The sequence below is a fragment of the Nyctereutes procyonoides genome, unplaced genomic scaffold (assembly GCF_905146905.1).
Source record: "Nyctereutes procyonoides isolate TBG_1078 unplaced genomic scaffold, NYPRO_anot_genome, whole genome shotgun sequence".
Lineage (NCBI taxonomy): Eukaryota > Metazoa > Chordata > Mammalia > Carnivora > Canidae > Nyctereutes > Nyctereutes procyonoides.
This window is the reverse complement of record NW_026575051.1, coordinates 14,996,459-15,014,981: the sequence shown is the minus strand read 5'-3', so window position 1 is coordinate 15,014,981 and position 18,523 is coordinate 14,996,459. Positions and strand designations below refer to the sequence as shown.

At 37.5% G+C, this 18,523-nt stretch overlaps 1 protein-coding gene across 1 annotated transcript in view; it reads right to left on the bottom strand.

The window, feature by feature from the left end:
• The window catches only part of MEP1A (meprin A subunit alpha), a 34,102-nt gene extending 16,442 nt beyond the window's left edge, over positions 1-17,660 (bottom strand). The window contains exons 1-7 of the mRNA XM_055330615.1: positions 17,592-17,660; positions 17,481-17,505; positions 17,343-17,393; positions 12,445-12,485; positions 11,858-11,933; positions 3,958-4,075; positions 67-242 (exon numbers count right to left, since the gene is read on the bottom strand). Coding sequence (XP_055186590.1) covers positions 67-242; positions 3,958-4,075; positions 11,858-11,933; positions 12,445-12,485; positions 17,343-17,393; positions 17,481-17,505; positions 17,592-17,660 — 556 coding nt within the window. The remainder of the gene's footprint in view (positions 1-66; positions 243-3,957; positions 4,076-11,857; positions 11,934-12,444; positions 12,486-17,342; positions 17,394-17,480; positions 17,506-17,591) is intronic.
• Between the last annotated feature and the right edge of the window lie 863 nt (positions 17,661-18,523).

Here is an 18,523-nt window from a genome sequence, read left to right as displayed (position 1 = left end):
GGGTTGGTCCCAGCAAGTGAAAAAGATGACAGCAAATCCCACCCAAGTACTTGGGATTCTACACACCTGGAAGAATTTCATCCCACCAGATGTTCACATAGTCATCTCGGTCAGTTCTTGACTGCTCATGGTAAAATCCCAAAGCATGAAGGATCTCATGTTCAATAATGGCCTTATAGTCACATCCCTGGCCAATGGAAAGGTTCTGTCCCACGTGTCGATCGCCAACCTCAGACCAGCATCTTTAAAGAAGAGAAGAGGGAAATTTTCTCCTATAGAACTCTCAAGGGGCTGTAACTCACAGGGTTCCAGAACACAAATTTGAAGGAAGTTAGGTTTGATTTAAAAAAGAAATTATCAGTAGCATCCTCATAAGCTAATAGTTCAAAATAGGGGACTGGCTAAATGAGCAACATTTCCTCGAGGAAATAATAAGCAGGCTTTGAAAGTTGTGGTGCATTATCGAAGTGACATATTCTCAGAGGCAAATCAATACTAATAATGCACCAGGTAGAAAGAAGTAAAAGTTGGCATCCTTTCTCACCTTCACAAACCCAAAGGGCATTCCACAGAATAATACCATTGCTTTTGTACCACAATATTAAGTTGTCTCTAGGTAGTGGCTATGGGTGATTTAAATTTCCTTCTTTATACTTAAATGAATTTTCAAATTTCCTAAATGGACAGGTATAAGTTCTTTGATCACAAACAAGAACCGCATTGAAGAAGCCAATTCATTTCTTTGGCTGTCAGTGGATCTGCAGAGTTATGAAAGCACAGAGCTGGCCACCTACCATTTCTGAAGGGCTCTGGGCAAGAAGGACCCAGAACTTCTCGAAAAAAAACAGTAGACTCATGATCTTCTCCCAGATTCTCTAAATTCCACATGGTGCAGCATTTTGCTCCCCTTTTTCCCCCAATTATTTTGTCTTTTTTTTTTTAAATAAATCCAACTTTTCACCTCTCTTAGCAAATCCAAAGCCTTCCATGAATTGTTTCCTTATCTGCTTTAAGTTGCGGAAGAGGATCTATACTCTAACCAGTGCTCAACAGATTCAGATATTTGCTCATAATTTTAAAAGAGACCAATGGATTCCAAGTTCTTTGGTGACAATCACATTGTCTTACTTTGCCATCACCTTCCTGGAGATTGTTAATATCATATACCCTCAAATGCTAATGGATTTGATTTCTACTCTGAGGTAGATCTTAATTATCTTCTAATAACATGTTAAGGTATAACTTCCATACCATGAAATTCAGCAATTTTAAGAATACAATCAATGATCTTTTGTAACCTCACTGAGTTATGCAAACATGGTCATGATCTATTTGCCTCTCTGACAGTAGCATTTCATTACCAAATCAGTTGACTCCGTGAAATATCCGAAATCCAGAGGAAGCACTTGCTATTTACCTTTTTTTTTTTTTAACATCCCTCTTCCAGTGGAAATGTGTAAGTTGCAAAAATGCCACATCTCTGCAGCTCTCAATCTTTTCCATTGTCTTTCTAAAAGAACCCAGTTAACATCTTGCTTCAGGGGACCAGAACCCTGAAGGATTTGGGGCACTTTGGTGCAGCTTCTCCCCCTTGCAACTGACCTTCTTCCTCTCTTTTTCCCTTCCCCTAATTTAAATGCAACAGAGACCCCTCCTGGCCACAGGCATCAAGAATTTCCCAGATTCAGGTTTTACAGAGAATGTCCCTCAAAGTTGACCTACCTCTTTATCAAGTACTTCAGGGATTTAGTTAAAAACTGAAAAGAAGACAGGAGAATTTTACTAGGAAGGAAAGAACTTTTGGAAAGTGATCACATTAGCTTAGTTTTATTTTTAAGAGAGAGAGAGAGAGAAGAGACAGTGGTAGCTAAAAGTGTTAAGAAAATGAACTTTTTTTTTTCCTGAAGTCTTCAATAAATAACTAAAGGCTTTGGCACTTTCTTGAAGCTAAATTGTTGCCAAGGGACAAGACGAAAAGGTCAAAAACAGAGAACCTCCAAAATATGTGCTCTTGGCAAGGCCCAAGCTATACTTTACACGTTTTTCCTTCACATGAAAAGAAACTGTGCAAATACTATTGGTTATCTCCACTTATGTGACCCACAAGAACCTCAGGACATGTTCAGAAACACATTGACTATCGTATCCCTAAAGTGGTTCTTCTGACAGTATTGCCAGGCTCGGAGGATGAAGTTACTACTCGACAGTCATTGAATCAAAAATCAAACAGACACCCTTGATTCCTCTTTCTTCTTAACCCCTCACATGAACTAAAAACTACCTTTTTTTAAAATAAAGACTTTATTTATTTATTCATGAGAGACACACAGAGAGAGGCAGAGACACAGGCAGATGGAGAAACAGGCTCCCTGAGAGGATCGTGATGTGGGACTCGATCCCAGGACCCCAAGATCACGACCTGAGCCAAAAGCAGATGCTCAACCACTGAGCCACCCAGGTGCCCCCTAACAACCAGCTTCTGAGAAGTCCCCTGTTTTCATAGTTCTGAAATCCAGTCCTGCTCCTTCATTTCAACTACTCTTCTTCAGTGCAGGTCGCTTTTTATTTCTGTCCTGGACAATTGGGACATTCTTTAATTGGTCTCCTGCCACCAGTCATGCTGCCACTTCAATTCTTTATCCACTGTTGCTAGACTAATTTTTCTAAAATGGAAACCTGAGCATATCATAAATCATGCACAGAATGGTGGATTTCCTCATATATGGTTTATCTCTGACCAGGTTCTTGTTTATGGTCCTGGCTCCATGGCCCACCACTCTGCGCCTTACATGCAAAGCTTCAGACACTCAGAACTTAGTGAGTTCTCCAGGCAAGCCAGATTCGTGTTTGTGTTTGCTTTTTTTCTTCTGTCTCTCTTCTCTTACTTTTTCTCTTCCTTCTTCTTCCTTTCCCCTTTCTCTCTGGGTCTCCCTCCCTTCCCATCCCCCATTTTGTCCCTCTTTCTCCTCTGCCTCTATGTCTTCTTGTGGCTCAGAGCACTCCTCATAGCATATCTAACTATTTCCTTGTTGTCTCTCCACTATCCCCAATTGCCAACTTTAAACCTTATGAGATCTAAGACTGTGTCTTATGCTTCTTTGTATCTAGAGACTAGCATACTTCCCAGCACATACTAGGTGTACATAAATTTGCATTTTAATAAAAGCCTGAGCCAAGAGAGCAACTACTCAAGTAAGTAAGGTACTTAACTGGTATCTAAGTGGTCCAGTTGTGGTATCACAATTTTATTTTTTTCTACTATATTTTGCATTTTTTTTCTTAAGGGGCAAAAGCAGGTGTTAACTTCCTTCCTCATCTCTGTTACCCATCCATAATTAACAAAAACACTAGCAGAACTAGACAACCAAATCCAGGCAACACCTAGAGGCAATCTGGGAGCAGCAGGAGGAAATGTCTCCAGTTGGGCCTTAAAGACACAAACATGCAATCAAGGCAGATGTTAGCTTGGCTTTCCAGCCTCATCTAGCCCAGGTTGATTGACATAAATGCCACTGAGAAAGACAAACTTTTTCTTGATATACCATTTATTTTTCCTGGGAAATAAATAACTACAAACTACATCTAGAACTTCTCAAAGAAATCCAGCCAACAGAGTAGCATAATTTAAAGGAATACCATAAAAAGGGGTTTATAATTTATATTTTAATACAACTGAGTTTAGAAAAAGTGCTATAATTTAAATCATGACCTAAACCCAGGAAAAGAATCAAAATAAATCTCCTTATGGCCCAGAGGTGTCTAAGCAACTCCTTTTCCATCTAGGGCATTAAAAATGTTATTGAATTTTAAAATTCACAGAGAAAGATTTGATTTTGCTTTTAGTTTCTTCCTAGTTTCTTCTTTTGAAAGACATGTATCCAAAAAAAAGAAAGACATGTATCAGTTTTATAAACAAAAGAATGCATGATTACATACTCTGTAAAATTTCATACTTACCCATCAAACTTTTGAAATATGATATATGAGCTCTCTCCTTCATAGGGCTTGAAATCCACACAGGACTTGAGGCGGAACATTTCAAAAGCATAAAGAATGGCTCCTTTGGCATTCAGCCCTGCAGAAACCAGTAAAAATATCAATGAGCATTACTTAGATCTTAGATAATACACATAACATAGTTTAGAGAAGATCTTGCCACCTAGATAATACACATAACATAGTTTAGAGAAGATCTTGCCACCACATGAAATTCACAGAGGTCTATGGTCTACATTTTTTGGTAGTAAGTAGATTCCTTGGAAACTAAAACTACAAAACTAGTCGTGTACATAAACATTAAGTGCAAACTTTAAATGCATAATGTAAATAGACCTACATGATAAGAATATACCTGTATGTGTAGTTGGACAATATTATAAACAAACTACCTCATTTCCTCTCTCCCCCTTTCCCCATTCAAGTGAAGATCCTGAGTACACTGCCTCAGGAGAGTCACACTGCAGAGCAGAAGACAGAAATGATTGCAACTCATTTCTGTCTTCTATGTAAATAAAACACTTGGAGAGAAGCAATGAGAATGGTGCTTACCCCAGTCTAATAAGATACCCCCCCTTGCTGGAGGAAGAGAGCAGAGTTTAGAAAGGTTTATGGGTTCTGGAAGCATAAGAAGCACATGTGATGTTAACCTGCTTCCCTGCAAGACATGTGGAAAGATGACAAGACTAAACAGGTAGCACTGGAAACAGCCTTGGAAAATATTTTTATAACCCAAACTTGGAACGAAAGCAGCAGAAACCTAATGAACCTGAAGAGGCCAGAACAGTAGGGGCTTATTAGTGACCTGTAGGTTAGGACCAGTGACCAATGATCAAATGTTTTTCCTTTCGCCGCACATACACACACCCTGGCATTGCGTAAGACAAGCATGAGGTGGGGAGGAAAGATACTCCAGTGGAATAGAGATTATATTTTACTTAGTATGTGTGTTTTCTTTTTTCTCTTCCATCAACTCATTGAAAGTAGAGCTCTAAGTTAAAAATTAAGCTAGGTTATATAAAGTTGTATTTGTTGTACATTTGATTTTGTGCATTCTCTCAAAGAGTTTATAATTCTTAGCACTTTACAAAGTACTTACCTTATGTTTTCCTGGCCCTTATTTCATTTAATAAACTACCAAGCTGGAGATTCCACAGCTCAGATGTCATAAGATTATATTAATGTCATTAAATAAATAATCAGTGGAATAATCAATAAATTACTTGTGGAAATAATATAGATAACAACAACAAGAGTATGCACTAAACCTACTGAAAGATTTTCATGAAATTTTATCTATTCTTAGTAACATTTATAATATAAACATTTGTACCCAAGACAGCTAAGTTTCCACAAAAGTTAGGAAAATACTCCAGAGACAATGTAACTGTATTTGCAAAATACATATCTGACAAAAGACTTGTATCTAGAATATATAAAGGACTCCTACAACTCAAAGTAGAAGAGACAAATAACTAATTTTTTTAATGGGCAAACTATCTAAACAGATATTCACAAAGGAAGACATACAAATGACCAATAAGTAAACAAAAAGAAAGTAAAACAGCAATAAGTAGACTAAAACCACAATTAATTGCCATTATATGTTCACCAGCATGGCTAGAATTAAAAAGAATAACAACAATGAATTTTGGCAAGGATGTAGAGTAAATGAACATTCATTCATTGTTTGTCGAAGTCTGTAAAATGGTACAAGCACTTTAAAAGAGATCCAACACTAAACCAACATCTGTATTATAACCCAGCAATTTCACTTTAGATATTTACACAGGAGACATGAATATAAAACCATATATTCAAAACAGGCATGTACAAGAGTGTTCATAGTAAGTTATTCATAAAAACTCAAGCATAGAATCAACCCAAGTGTCTATCAACAGGAGATTGGTTGAAAAAGCTGTCATATACTGTATTCATACAATGGAATGCCACTCAATAATAAAAAGGAAAAGTTATTGATGCATACAACAACATTCGTGAATCTCAAAAACATTTTACTGAGTAATTGAAAAAAGCATAAAATATGATTCTGTTTGCATGAAATTCTAGAACAGGCAAACTCATCTATGATTAAAACAACAAAGGCAGCCTGGGTGGCTCAGCCATTTAGCACCGCCTTCAGCCCAGGGCCTGATCCTGGAGACCCAGGATTGAGTCCCACATCAGGCTCCCTGCATGGAGCCTGCTTCTCCCTCTGCCTGTGTCTTTCTTTCTTTCTCTGTGTGTGTGTGTCTCTTGTGAATAAATAAATAAAATCTTTTTAAAAAATAAAACAACAACAAAATGTTATTTCTGAAAGGATAAGAATAACTATGAAAGAACATGAGAGAATTTTCTGGGATAATAAAAGTGCTCCGTATCTTAATAGGAGTTGCATGAATATTTTTACATTGTATAAGTGTAATGTATAAGTTACAAGATTCATAAATATTTTAAAATTCATTGAACTGTACACTTAAGACTCCATCCATTTTACTCTATGTACAGTTACATAAAAAAGAACCATAAACAAATATTAGACTTTAAAGATACACATGCCGCAGTGTTTGGAGTAAAGCATACTGTCACTGCAATTTACTTTGAAATGTATCAGAAATTGAATGCATCTATAGATGGATAGAAGGATGGACAGGATGGATTAATAAGATAAAGCAAATATAGCAGAATGCTGTTTGTATAATGTAGGTGATGAGTATATGAGTGTTCACTGCACAATTCTTTCAGCTTTTCATATATTTAAGATTTTTCATAACAAAATGGGGAAAAGAAAAAGATGATAATTACAACTTTAAAGAAGAATAAAAACCTATTAAATTCTATTTCCAGTAAAAAATGCCCTTCAAAATGAAGACAGTAAAGAGATTATTTTGGAGAAAGAAGAGAATTTGTTTTTTGGTTTTTGTTTTTTTTAAACAAGAAATGTTAAAGGAAGGGATGCCTGGGTGGCTCAGTCAGTTAAGCATTGAACTTTTGATCTAGCCTGGGTCTTGATCTCAGGGTTGAGAGTTCAAGCCCCATATTGGGCCCCACACTGGTTATGGAGCCTACTTAAAAAAAAAAATGGTAGAGGAAGTTCTTTAGGCTGAAGAGAAAAGAAACCAGATAGGAACTCAGATCTCCAGGAGCAATGAACAACACCAGAAATTGCAAGTATAAAAGCAAATACAAAGACTACTTTTCTTCATTAATTACTCTGAGACAACTGATTAAAGGGCAAAAAATGATAACACTGTATTATGAGGTTTATAAAAATATGTGGTTGGGCAGCCCCGGTGGCTCAGTGGTTTAACTCCGCCTTCAGCCCAGGGCATGATCCTAGAGACTCGGGATAGAGTCCCGCGTCGGGCTCCCTGCATGGAGCCTGCTTCTCCCTCTGCCTGTGTCTCTGCCTCTCTCTCTCTGTGTGTGTCTCTCATGAATGAATAAATAAAATCTTTAATAAATAAATAAATAAATAAATAAATAAATAAATGTGGTTGAAAATATATATAAGCCAACAATACATGAAAGGAAGGGGTATAAATGGAATGATACTGTTGTAAAATGCTCACATTTTATGCAAAATGCACACTGTTAAGTCTAAGTATACTGTTACATGTGAAGGCTACAAATTGTGTAATTCCTGTGACAAAGCCTCACAAAATAAGACAAAAGGGTTGAGCTAAAAAGCCACTACAAGAGCCAAATGAAATATTAAATTGTTAGATTTAACCAAAAGAAGGCAGGAAAAGAAGAATAAAATAAAAACTAGGAGACAAATAATAACCGATACTTCTAAATCAATTTATATCAATAATTACATTAAATGTAAATAGACCAAATATTCCAATTGAAATTCAGAAGTTGATATATTTGATAAAAAAAGTGAGACTCAAATATATATTGTCTGAAAAAGAGACACTCTAAAGACATTGATAGGTTAAGGGTGAAAACCTGAAAAAGATACACAGTGAAAACAGTAAGTTTTAAAAAGCTGGTGTAGCTATATTTAAATTACAAAGTAGATTCCAAAATAAAGAGGATTACTATAAAATAAGAGAAATTTCCTTAAATGATGAGTCAATTTAGCTAGACGATATAACAATGTGCTTGCCCAAAGGAAGAGTTTCAAGAAAATGCTAAAAGAAGAGATACGCAAACACTCAATTATAGTTAAAGAGTTTAGCACCTTTCTCTCAGTAGCAGATAAAACAATAGTCCAAAACTCCATGCAGATAAAAATATTTGAGCAACACAACCAACCACCTTGACCTATTTGACATTGATAAAATAACACAGCCCAAATCAGCCAAATGTAAGTTCTTTTCCAGTACACATGGAACAGTCACAAAGATAGGCCACAAAATATGCCTCAGTAAATTTCAAAAAGATCAATATGTTCTCTGACCTTAACAAAATTAAACTAGAAATCAATAACAGAATATCTGGAAGTGCTATAGACATTTGTAAATTTAAAAACACACTTCTAACTGATCCATGGATTTTTAAAAAATACAATTGAAATTAGAACATATCTGAACTTGAATAAAGATACAACCATATCAAAATTTGTGGAAAACACTTAAAGTAGAGCTTCAAATAAAATGTATAGCTTTAGGTGTCATATTATAGAATTATATTTCATTAGAAAAGTGAAGGTTTAAAGTCAATGATATAAATTTCAACCTTTAATATAAAAAAGAAGAGCAAATTAAACTGGAATTAAGTAGAAGAAAGGAAATAATAAAGATAAGCAAAAAGCAATGAAATGGAAAGCAGAGAAGGTAGAAAAAATTAAGTGAAAAGTTGCTTCTTTGAAAAGATTAATAAATCAACACTGCTTTAAAAATAAACAAAAAAAGAAAGTCACAGACTAGGAAAAATTTTTTCGAGATATCTATCTATCTCTGACAAGACTTCGTCCATAATATATGAAATTCTTCTACAAATAATGAAGAGACAAATAATACGATAAAAAAGCATAATAAGAGTAGAACAGATCATTCATAAAAAACATACAAAAATGGTCAATGACACATGGCAATGTGGGAAATATCATTAGTCATTAGGAAATGCAAATTAAAATCACAGTGAGATTCCATTTTGCAACCAGTAGAATGGCTGCAATTAAGAAACATTAACACCACCAGTGTTATTGAAAATGTAGAGCAAGTGGGACACAGCTACATTGCTAGTGAGAATGAAAAATGGTGCAGTGAGTTTTGAAAACTGCTTGGCATTTTTTACTAAAGTTAAACATATATTTGTCATATGATCAAGCAATTCTATTTCTAGAAATTTGATCAAGACAATATATATATATATTTATTTATTTATCCATGCAGATTTGTACAAGAATGATCATACCATCTTTCTTCGTAAGAGCTCAAACTTGACACAACTTAATGTCCATCAATTGAAAAATGGATAAACAATTGCCATATTAATGGGGCACCTGGGTGGCTTAGTGGTTGAGTGCCTCAGGTCGTGATCCCGGAATCCTGGGATCGAATTCCGCATCAGGCTCCCTGCAGGAAACCTGCTTCTCTCTCTGCCTATGTCACTGCCTTTCTCTCTGTGTCTCCCATGAATCAATAAATAAAATCTTTAAAAAATTGCCATATTACTGAGGAACATTACTGAGTTGTAAAAAAAAAAATGAACTACTGACCTGCAACAATATGGAAAAACTTCAAAACTATGTTAAGCAAAAGTAGCCAGATACAAAAGAGTACATGCTAAATGATTCCATTTATCTATAAATCAGGTAAAACAATCTATAGGGAAAGGTGATTAGAATGGTAGTGTCTTGAAGAGGTGGGTAGAGATTGGCTGTACAAGCACGTGGGAAATTTCTGGAGTGATGGGAGAATGGGTTACATAAGTTTATGCATTTATCAAAAGTCATTGGCTTTTACACTGATTTGTGTATACTCTGTGTAAATCTAACTTTAATAAAAGAATTGTATACAAATATAAAATTCTAGGATGTTTGCTTTTTGCAATGGTATAGGCCTAGGCATCTAATTTTTTTTTTTACACTAAAAGTGATTCTCATGTGGGGTACTTAAGAGCCACTACTGCTGCTACCTTATCTCAGGCCACCTGTCTTCCATCTTACTCTCTTAATCTGTCACCAACCTGCAGCTAAAGAGACCTTGCTACTCAAGCTATGGCCAGCAGCCCAAAAGCACCAGCATCACCTGGGGGGTGGTGCCGAATCTGAGACCCCACCCCCTGACCTACTCTGCAATTCCACAAAATCCTCAGCAGAGCCTTATGTACATAAAAGTCTGAGAGGCACTGACTTAACACCTCACAGACACCTGGTGCAGCTTAAATCAAATATTTGGTGAAGGCACCATGTCCAGCACATATTGGTGATTCAATGAGTGTGTCTATCAAAGATAAACTCAAAATGGATGAAAGATCTAAATGTGAGACAAGATTCCATCAAAATCCTAGAGGAGAACTCAGGCAACACCCTTTTTGAACTTGGCCCCAGTAACCGGAGAAGGACAAACAGTGTATGTTCTCATTCATTTGGGGAATATGAATAATAGTGAAAGGGAATATAAGGGAAGGGAGAAGAAATGTGTGAGAAATATCAGAAAGGGAGACAGAACATAAAGACTTCTAACTCTGGGAAATGAACTAGGGGTGGTGGAGGGGGAGGAGGGCGGGGGGTGGGGGTGAATGGGTGACGGGCACTGAAGGGGACACTTGACGGGATGAGCACTGGGTGTTATTCTGTATGTTGGTAAATTGAACACCAATAAAAATTAATAAAAAAATATATAATAGAAAAAAAATGAGTGTGTCTATGTCTTGATGGAAGGGAGGATAGTGCAGGTGCAATAGACAGGAAGAAAAATTGCAATGGGGAAAAAATACCCCTCTGGAAAGCTGATGTTTCTTCAATTGCATTCCAATAAATATGAGTGCTCTGTGAATTTGAAGGTGTGCCACCAAACATTGGGAGGAATAAAACCTCAAATTTCCAAAACAATCACTGAGAACAACAGCATTTGTTTATATCTCACTCTCCTCCAGAAAAGGGATCAGCACTGATGACAGTGGTGGAAAATAGGGAAACATAAGCTCTATCTCCTGAGTGTGGGAGCAGCCTAGGGTCTGTTAAGATTGAGCAAGCTTGTCCCGGCTCCTCCTCTCCTTTGATCTACCTCCATCCATGTGGTATAAGCCTTGTAAGCATCACATCATCCTGGCTGCTCAGCTGTCAGTCACCTGCTTGGGGTCAGCCAGGGTCCACCATGGCTTCAAATATTTACTTATTTCCCCTGAATATTATTCCAACAATGAGTGAACTATAACTTAACCCGCCCTTTATCCTGAGAGAGAATTGAAATTATTAATACTGAGGAACAAGGACTCTGAACATATGAAATACAGATTTTTCTCTTTCTCAAAAGTTCAGAATGTCTGTCTCATAACAAAAGGGGAAGAAATCAGTATGCTGAAAATATATTTAGATTCAGCTAAACTAGTCTTGAAAGCGAAAATTTTTTCATGGTTGTGAAGCCAAATTATATTTCTGTACTTTTATTCTTCAGGGTGCTTTTTGGTTTCATTAACATGTTAATGTGTTCTGCACTTTTACAATTATTGTTTGGTACTCTGTAATTTTTAAAATTACCATTCAATGCACTGTATCTCAGACTGGTTAAGTAGCACTGGGTCAATATAATGTTATGCCTCTCATCTCACAGGATAAAGAATCATCAGGGCTTGGAAACCCTCAGATGCATTGGTGTTACTCCCAATCCGAAGCTGATGAATAGGAGGAGCAGGGGAGAGAAGAGTAAAACCCAAAGCTTCTAATTAAAACAATTAACATTACCCAGATTGTCAGCCAGAATGTAAGGAATAGGGAACTTCCACCTGGCTTCAGGATCTCTCAGGCCATTTCTGGAGTTCTGTGGAAACAAGGCAAAGAAGGCTGGGAAGGTGAATTCTTGAGGCCCCCTGGCCTCCTCCTCTGCTGAACTTCCATACCACAAACAACCTATCATACGATTCAAACGAGAGTGTTTGTATTCTGATTACAAAAGCAATACTAATTCATTATAGACAATTTGGAAACTGCAGAGAAATTATTAAGAACTAAATTTAGAAGATCTTCAATTTCTAAAAACTGAGATAGCCATTTTAAACATATTGGTGCATTTCCTTCTCAGTCTTCGCTTACTAGGAAAGTTGGGTGAACAAGTAATGTGATAATTACAGATTCTTTGAACCGTTTGTTAATTTTTCATCTGTCTTTGTCATCATCAGTGACAGTGGAAACTCTTGTGGGTATAGATGATAGATTAGATTCTTGCATGTTCTCCACAGTGCCCAGCCCAGGGTTGGACACAGCAGAGGCTTCTAGTAATAAAAAAACAGCCAGTCTTGAGGAATGCTATTGTGTCTTTGGAAGATACTCACCTGCAGGAGGATGTCCCCTTGAAAGAGGTCCAAGCCTGCAGCTAGAGGCAGATTAAAAAGAAGAAGAAATATTTGAACGAGCATGACTGAAAGGCATCTCTCATAATAAAATTAATCTTTTCCATTATAAATCTTGCATTGTTAGTCTTTTGTCAAAGTCTTTGGAAGCAATTCAAAATTCCCTCTAATTGAGTAAATGTAAATAGCCCATTAATATTGTGTATTATCACATCCTTTGTCTTCATTTTGGAACAAGAAACCTTGTCCAAGAATCTTTAAAGTAAGAAATGAGTTAGAAGGGATCTTTTTGATCATTGACTCCAAACCTCTTCGGACTTCAGGGGGCACAAGGGAGTCTTGAAACAGGAAGTAATGCAGTAGGTGGTCAGCAGTTGAGTGGACTTAAGAACTCCTGACTTCCTATCCAAAGTCCTTTCTGCTATTGTTCTATCCTTCCTCGTGAACCTAGGTAAATGACTTGGTTTTGCTCTGTCCCATGAAAAAATAATGGTACCCTCCAAAGCCAAGGTCAAGATGATGCTCTTGCAGTAAAGATCAGGCAACTATGTATTGATCCATTCAGTCTGTATCTCCAAATATCTGCTGTCAGGAGCTTAGCATAATAAACTTTCTCCATTATGGTATTCCTTGATTCTGGCCTCATCGTGTTTTTGCAAATAGGATTCTTAAAAGGGAAGATCCTGGTGGGAAAAATTTATGAGGATTTGAAAGAATGTCTTTTCTTATGACAACCCTCATGTTTGACAAACAGCCTCCCCTGTAAAACACAAAGTACCCCCAAACAGGGTCAGTGGATTGTATTTCATTCTGAGAATAGCCCCTGATTTACAGCTGGGAAATCAAGCTAGAGAGTTATCGTCATAGCCTCATACGGTCACAGAGGTCCCATTTGGCAAAGCTGACTGCTCATTCATGGTAAATGACACCACCGGGGTTTTAGGTATTAAGAGGAGTCATGGTTTCACTTGCTAATGATGAAATAAAGCATCATGATCTCTTTCCTCATGCACATATTTCTTAACCTCCATAAACCTAACTTCTGCATATGATAACAGCAAAATTAAACAAAAACAACATCTATATCACTATGGGAAATAGGACCCAGGTTTTGAATTTCCTTTTCAGGAGGTGGAGTATGTGCTGGTCTATTCACACTCTGGCTTAGGCTTGTCATGAACAAACACCTGCATTTTCTGACATTGGTCTGGATTAGGTATGGAGATGATAGCTGGGCTCCTCTAGAGTGATAGGAACAAGCTCATTCAGACCCTGGCCCCTAGGTTGGTCAGCATAGATGGGGTCCTGCAGGGATAAGAGAGTGCAGCAATGGGGGAGCTGGGAGCACTTCCCAAAGAAACAGATATCCATTAAAAATAAGGTTCAAGAGGGGCACCTGGGTGGCTCAATTGGGCATCTGACTCTGGATTTCTGCTCAGGTCATCATCTCAGGATCCTGGAATCAAGCACCCTGTCAGATTCCATGGAGCCTGCTTAAGATTCTCTCTCCCTCTCTCTCTTTCTCTCTCTCTCTCTCTCTCTCTCTCTCTGCCTGTCCCCTTCCCCGTCCTTGCCCCTTCCCTGTCCCCTCCCCCACCCATCATCTCCCTGTTGCATCCTAGAGTACACATGCACTCTCTCGCTAAAAAATAAAAATGAAAAAAAAAATAAGCCTCAGGAGATTCATTGACCAATCTGCTCGGGCAGCATAGACTTATTAAGCACCTATTGTGTGCAAGACTTTGTTCTACATGCTAGGGACATAGCAGAGAATAAAACAAAGCCCTCAAGTTTTAGTATATGTGCTACCAAAGCGAGCACAAAAACGAAGCCCTGAAGGAGGTGACATTCTTGACTGGAGAGGGAGGAGAGACAAACAAATAAATGTTGAGTAACAGACGGTGAAAAGAGCAATAAAAAAAATAGGGGAGGGATCCCTGGGTGGCGCAGCGGTTTGGCGCCTGCCTTTGGCCCAGGGCGCGATCCTGGAGACCCGGGATCGAATCCCACATCGGGCTCCCGGTGCATGGAGCCTGCTTCTCCCTCTGCCTGTGTCTCTGCCTCTCCCTCTCTCTCTGTGACTATCATAAATAAAAAAGAATAAAAATAATAAAACCTTTAAAAAAAAAAAGAAAAAAGAAAAACATTTAAAAAAAAAATAGGGGAGAAAAGTGGTGAAGGGTGGGAGGGTTGATATTTTATAAAGGGTGGTTTAGGATGGCCTCTCTGAGGAGGTGGCATTGAAGCAGAAATCTTTAAAGAGAGAGAGAGAAATGATACAAGAAAACCTTGATGTCTTAGAGCAACTTTCTAAATTTCAGCATGAAAATCTCTTGAGAGTTTCTCAGTCAGCAAGTCTAGGGCAGAGCCCAAGAATTTTCACTTCTGACAAGTTTTCCGGTGATACTGATGCTGCTGGTTGGGAGGAACCACACACTGAGAATAACCTCTGTAGAGGAATAGCTAGGGGGTCAGGGTGGCTGGAGAGTCCAAGTAAGTAGGGGAGAGAGCAGTAAAAAAGTAAGATCAGATGGCTGGCCAGGTTCATCTCAAACTTTAATTTGCAGGGAATCTGCTGGGGTCCATCCACATGGAGGTGCTGCTTCTGTAGGTCTCAGATAGACCAAAGATGCTGCATTTCTAGAGAACTCTTAGGTGGTATAGGTGATACTGCCTGTGGAATACACAAGGTTCTAGGTTCAAGGTTCTAGGGTGTGTGTTCTATGTTGGACGAGATGTCAATCATCACTGGCCAATGTCAAAAGACTGGGAGAGTGGATAAGAGAAGTGATATGGCCTGAATCTTTTTTTTTTTAAGATTTTATTTATTTACTCATGAGAGATACAGAGAGAGAGAGAGGAAGAGACACAGGCAGAGGGAGAAGTAGGCTCCATGCAGGGAGCCTGATGTGGGACTCGATCCAGGGACCTCAGATCACTACATAAGCCAAAGGCAGACGCTCAATTGCTGAGCCACCCAGGCGTCCCACACATTGCCTGAATCCTTCCAGAGGAGACCTCTTTCTACTCTGAGGAATAGCCTATGCAGGGGGAGGGCAGGAAGGCCAGGGCAGTTGAAAGGCTGCAAGAACCTGACCAGACCAGATGGCTTAGGCCGGGGCAGGAAAAGAGAAAGTGCTAAGTCACAACCCGTGATACAATTTGATGGTCAACCCAATTGCATTTGCTGATAGATGGTAAGTACATTGAGAGAAAGATAAGAATCAGAGGCTCTGAGCCTCTGATCTAGAAGAGGGAATTGCTTTTACTGAAATGAAAACACTGATGGCAACAAATGTTGGGGTAGAAAGTTAAAATGTGAAGCATAAAGAGAAGACAAAAAGAGGACAATTCCCTTTCTGTGATTTTTCCCAAACAGTTTTTGTGATGTAGGATCTGGCTGTATGGGCAACCTTAATAATTCTGGCAGCAGGGTTGGAAAGAAAAAAAAATCCACATGGTAAGATTTCTTCATTGGAGGCACAGCTCAGAGGGGTTGGTGGAGAAGAAGCATAAAGAGTGGCTCTCAGGTAAAAGAATTATTTGGTCTGGAGAAATCAGGGCAAGATCAATTAAACTCTAATTCTAGTCCCAACTCTGCATAAACTACAGCAAATCCTCCCAAGTCCATACACCTTGATTGCCTGGCACTAAAGAGAGAATTTGATGCCTGGCTCTGAAGTCTTGGGGCCGATTGACCAGTTTACCTGATCAAACTATTTCTTTAAAATTGTTTCATGCTTTTCCAATTATATATCAATGAGCCTCCCTTCCCTGTAAGTGGGACAAAGCCACAGAAATTCATCCCTTAGGTATGTTTTTTTTTTTTTTTTGAGTTTTGTAGTCTTCAAATCACACTGAGCTGAATCAGAAGACCTGGAGATGAGCCCAATCACTATCTCAACCACAAGGAACTTCCTTGTCATCTTCCTACAAAATGGTAACAGCACTTACTCTACTACAGTTTTTTTTTTAAGATTTTATTTATTTATTCATGAGAAATGAAGAGAGGGAGAGGCAGAGATGTAGGCAGAGAGAGAAGCAGGCACCCTACTGGGAGCCCATTGTGGGACTTGATCCCTGGACCCTGGGATCACAACCTGAGTCAAAGGCAGATGCTCAACCACTGAGCCACCCAGGCATCCCCTTTACTGTGGCTTTTGAGATATAACCTCAATTATAAATGCAACTGGTGATAAAGCTTTTGTAAACCACAAGGTGTTTAAGATCATAAATATCTCTGTATCTTGCCAAACCAAACCAAAGATATACAGAATATAAAGGCTTCTCCTCATTTTAGAAGCAGAGTAAGAGAGAGAAAAGAGATGATAACCCCAGCTTCTCTCTCCTCTCAGTAATGGACCAGACAGATGGAGTTCTTCAAGAAAAATGTTTATAGACAAGTGTTGAAATGGAAACACCTTTACACTCATCCCTAAGTCCTGAGCAAACAGCTGCTAATGAATATGATACACCAGTAGAGGCACTGGGGTTTTCTCCCTACTAAATATAACCCTAGGCATATACTACACATGTATACATACATACATATACACGTGTGAGTAGCAAGCAGAGTAATCATCTACTTTTCTTTCATTTAAAAAATAAATAAATACAAAAAACCTGAAGTTTTTGTAAACCAAAGTCATGTTATGTATTTCTAGATCCATGAGGTATTCACTAATTCCTCTAGAAAATTAGGTCTAACCATTATTCTCTTCCCACATTTCCATTTTTCAGAAACTGCAAATTCAAATGAAGCACCAATAGATATTTCTCTCCTAAGGTTACCCAATACCCTATCATAATTGCTATAAAGCAATTGTAGCACAAGATTTAAAATTATTTCAGAGCATTAATAGTACAGAAATTGAACCCACCTAAATTGATTTCTGAAATATCCTTTTGTTCATCAAAATCTTCAGCATATACTGTTAAAAGTAGGAAAGAAATTGTTACTTATCTTGCTGAATAAAAGAAACTTCAGAAACACTCTATGCATTTCAATCAATTCTTACCATTTCCTTTAGAAATATGCTTAATCTGAAAGAAAATAAATATACAGAAATTTGTTAACATAAACTAGAATTAATATTTCTAAATACCCAAGAAAGCAGAACTCTACTTACTGATACAGCTGCTATGTGGGCAAAAAACAAGATGAAAGAGACAACACAAGTAGATCTAGTCCAAACCATTGTTGCGAATGAAGAGACTGAGCAAAGAAAACTTGCAATAAATACTTTTTGGACCTTGCTCTGGCTGTCATCTTAGAAACTTTGACCCTCACATATGTATCATGGCATTAAAAAAAGTAACCAAAGAAAATGTCATTAACCCTTTTAAGGACAGAAATCAAGTTTAACATAAAATCTCAAGCTCCCCAGATCAGGGACAGGTTTGAAAAGGTTAATACTGAGATGACCATATAAAAATCAGTAACATTTCTATGCATCAGCATAGAATATTCCTCTACATGAACAAAATTTGTTCATATAACAGATAAAAGTTCCACTTCACAATAGAAATAAAAATAATCTATAAAATAACCATAAAGTACTTAAATCCAGTAAATAATGAATAACTATTCTATGGAAATATTTTAAAGCAATTATCAAAGGACGTAAAAACTATCTATCTATACACATACATACACACATATATTTATTTATACATACAAAATATTCACAAATGGGAAGACTTAAAAAAAAACAAATGGGAAGACTTCATGTAACAAAGATGGTAATTTTTTGACATTAGTCTATAAATATTATTCCAACAAATATCTTATTATTGGAATGCCATATTATTCCAGCAAATATCTTAGGTTTTTTGTGAAACTTGATAAACAGATAGCCTGTTTCTAAAATTCACATGAAAAAAGTAAACTTCCAACAATATATAAGAAAACTGAAAAGAAAGAACAAGGAGAAAGGAAGTGCCCTAATAGAATATTAAGGATTTTTATAAAGTTATGGTAGACAGTGTGATATTGCCAAAAAGAAAGAACAAGTAGTCTACAGAGCAGAACTATCAAAACAGATGACAGCATATATGGGAA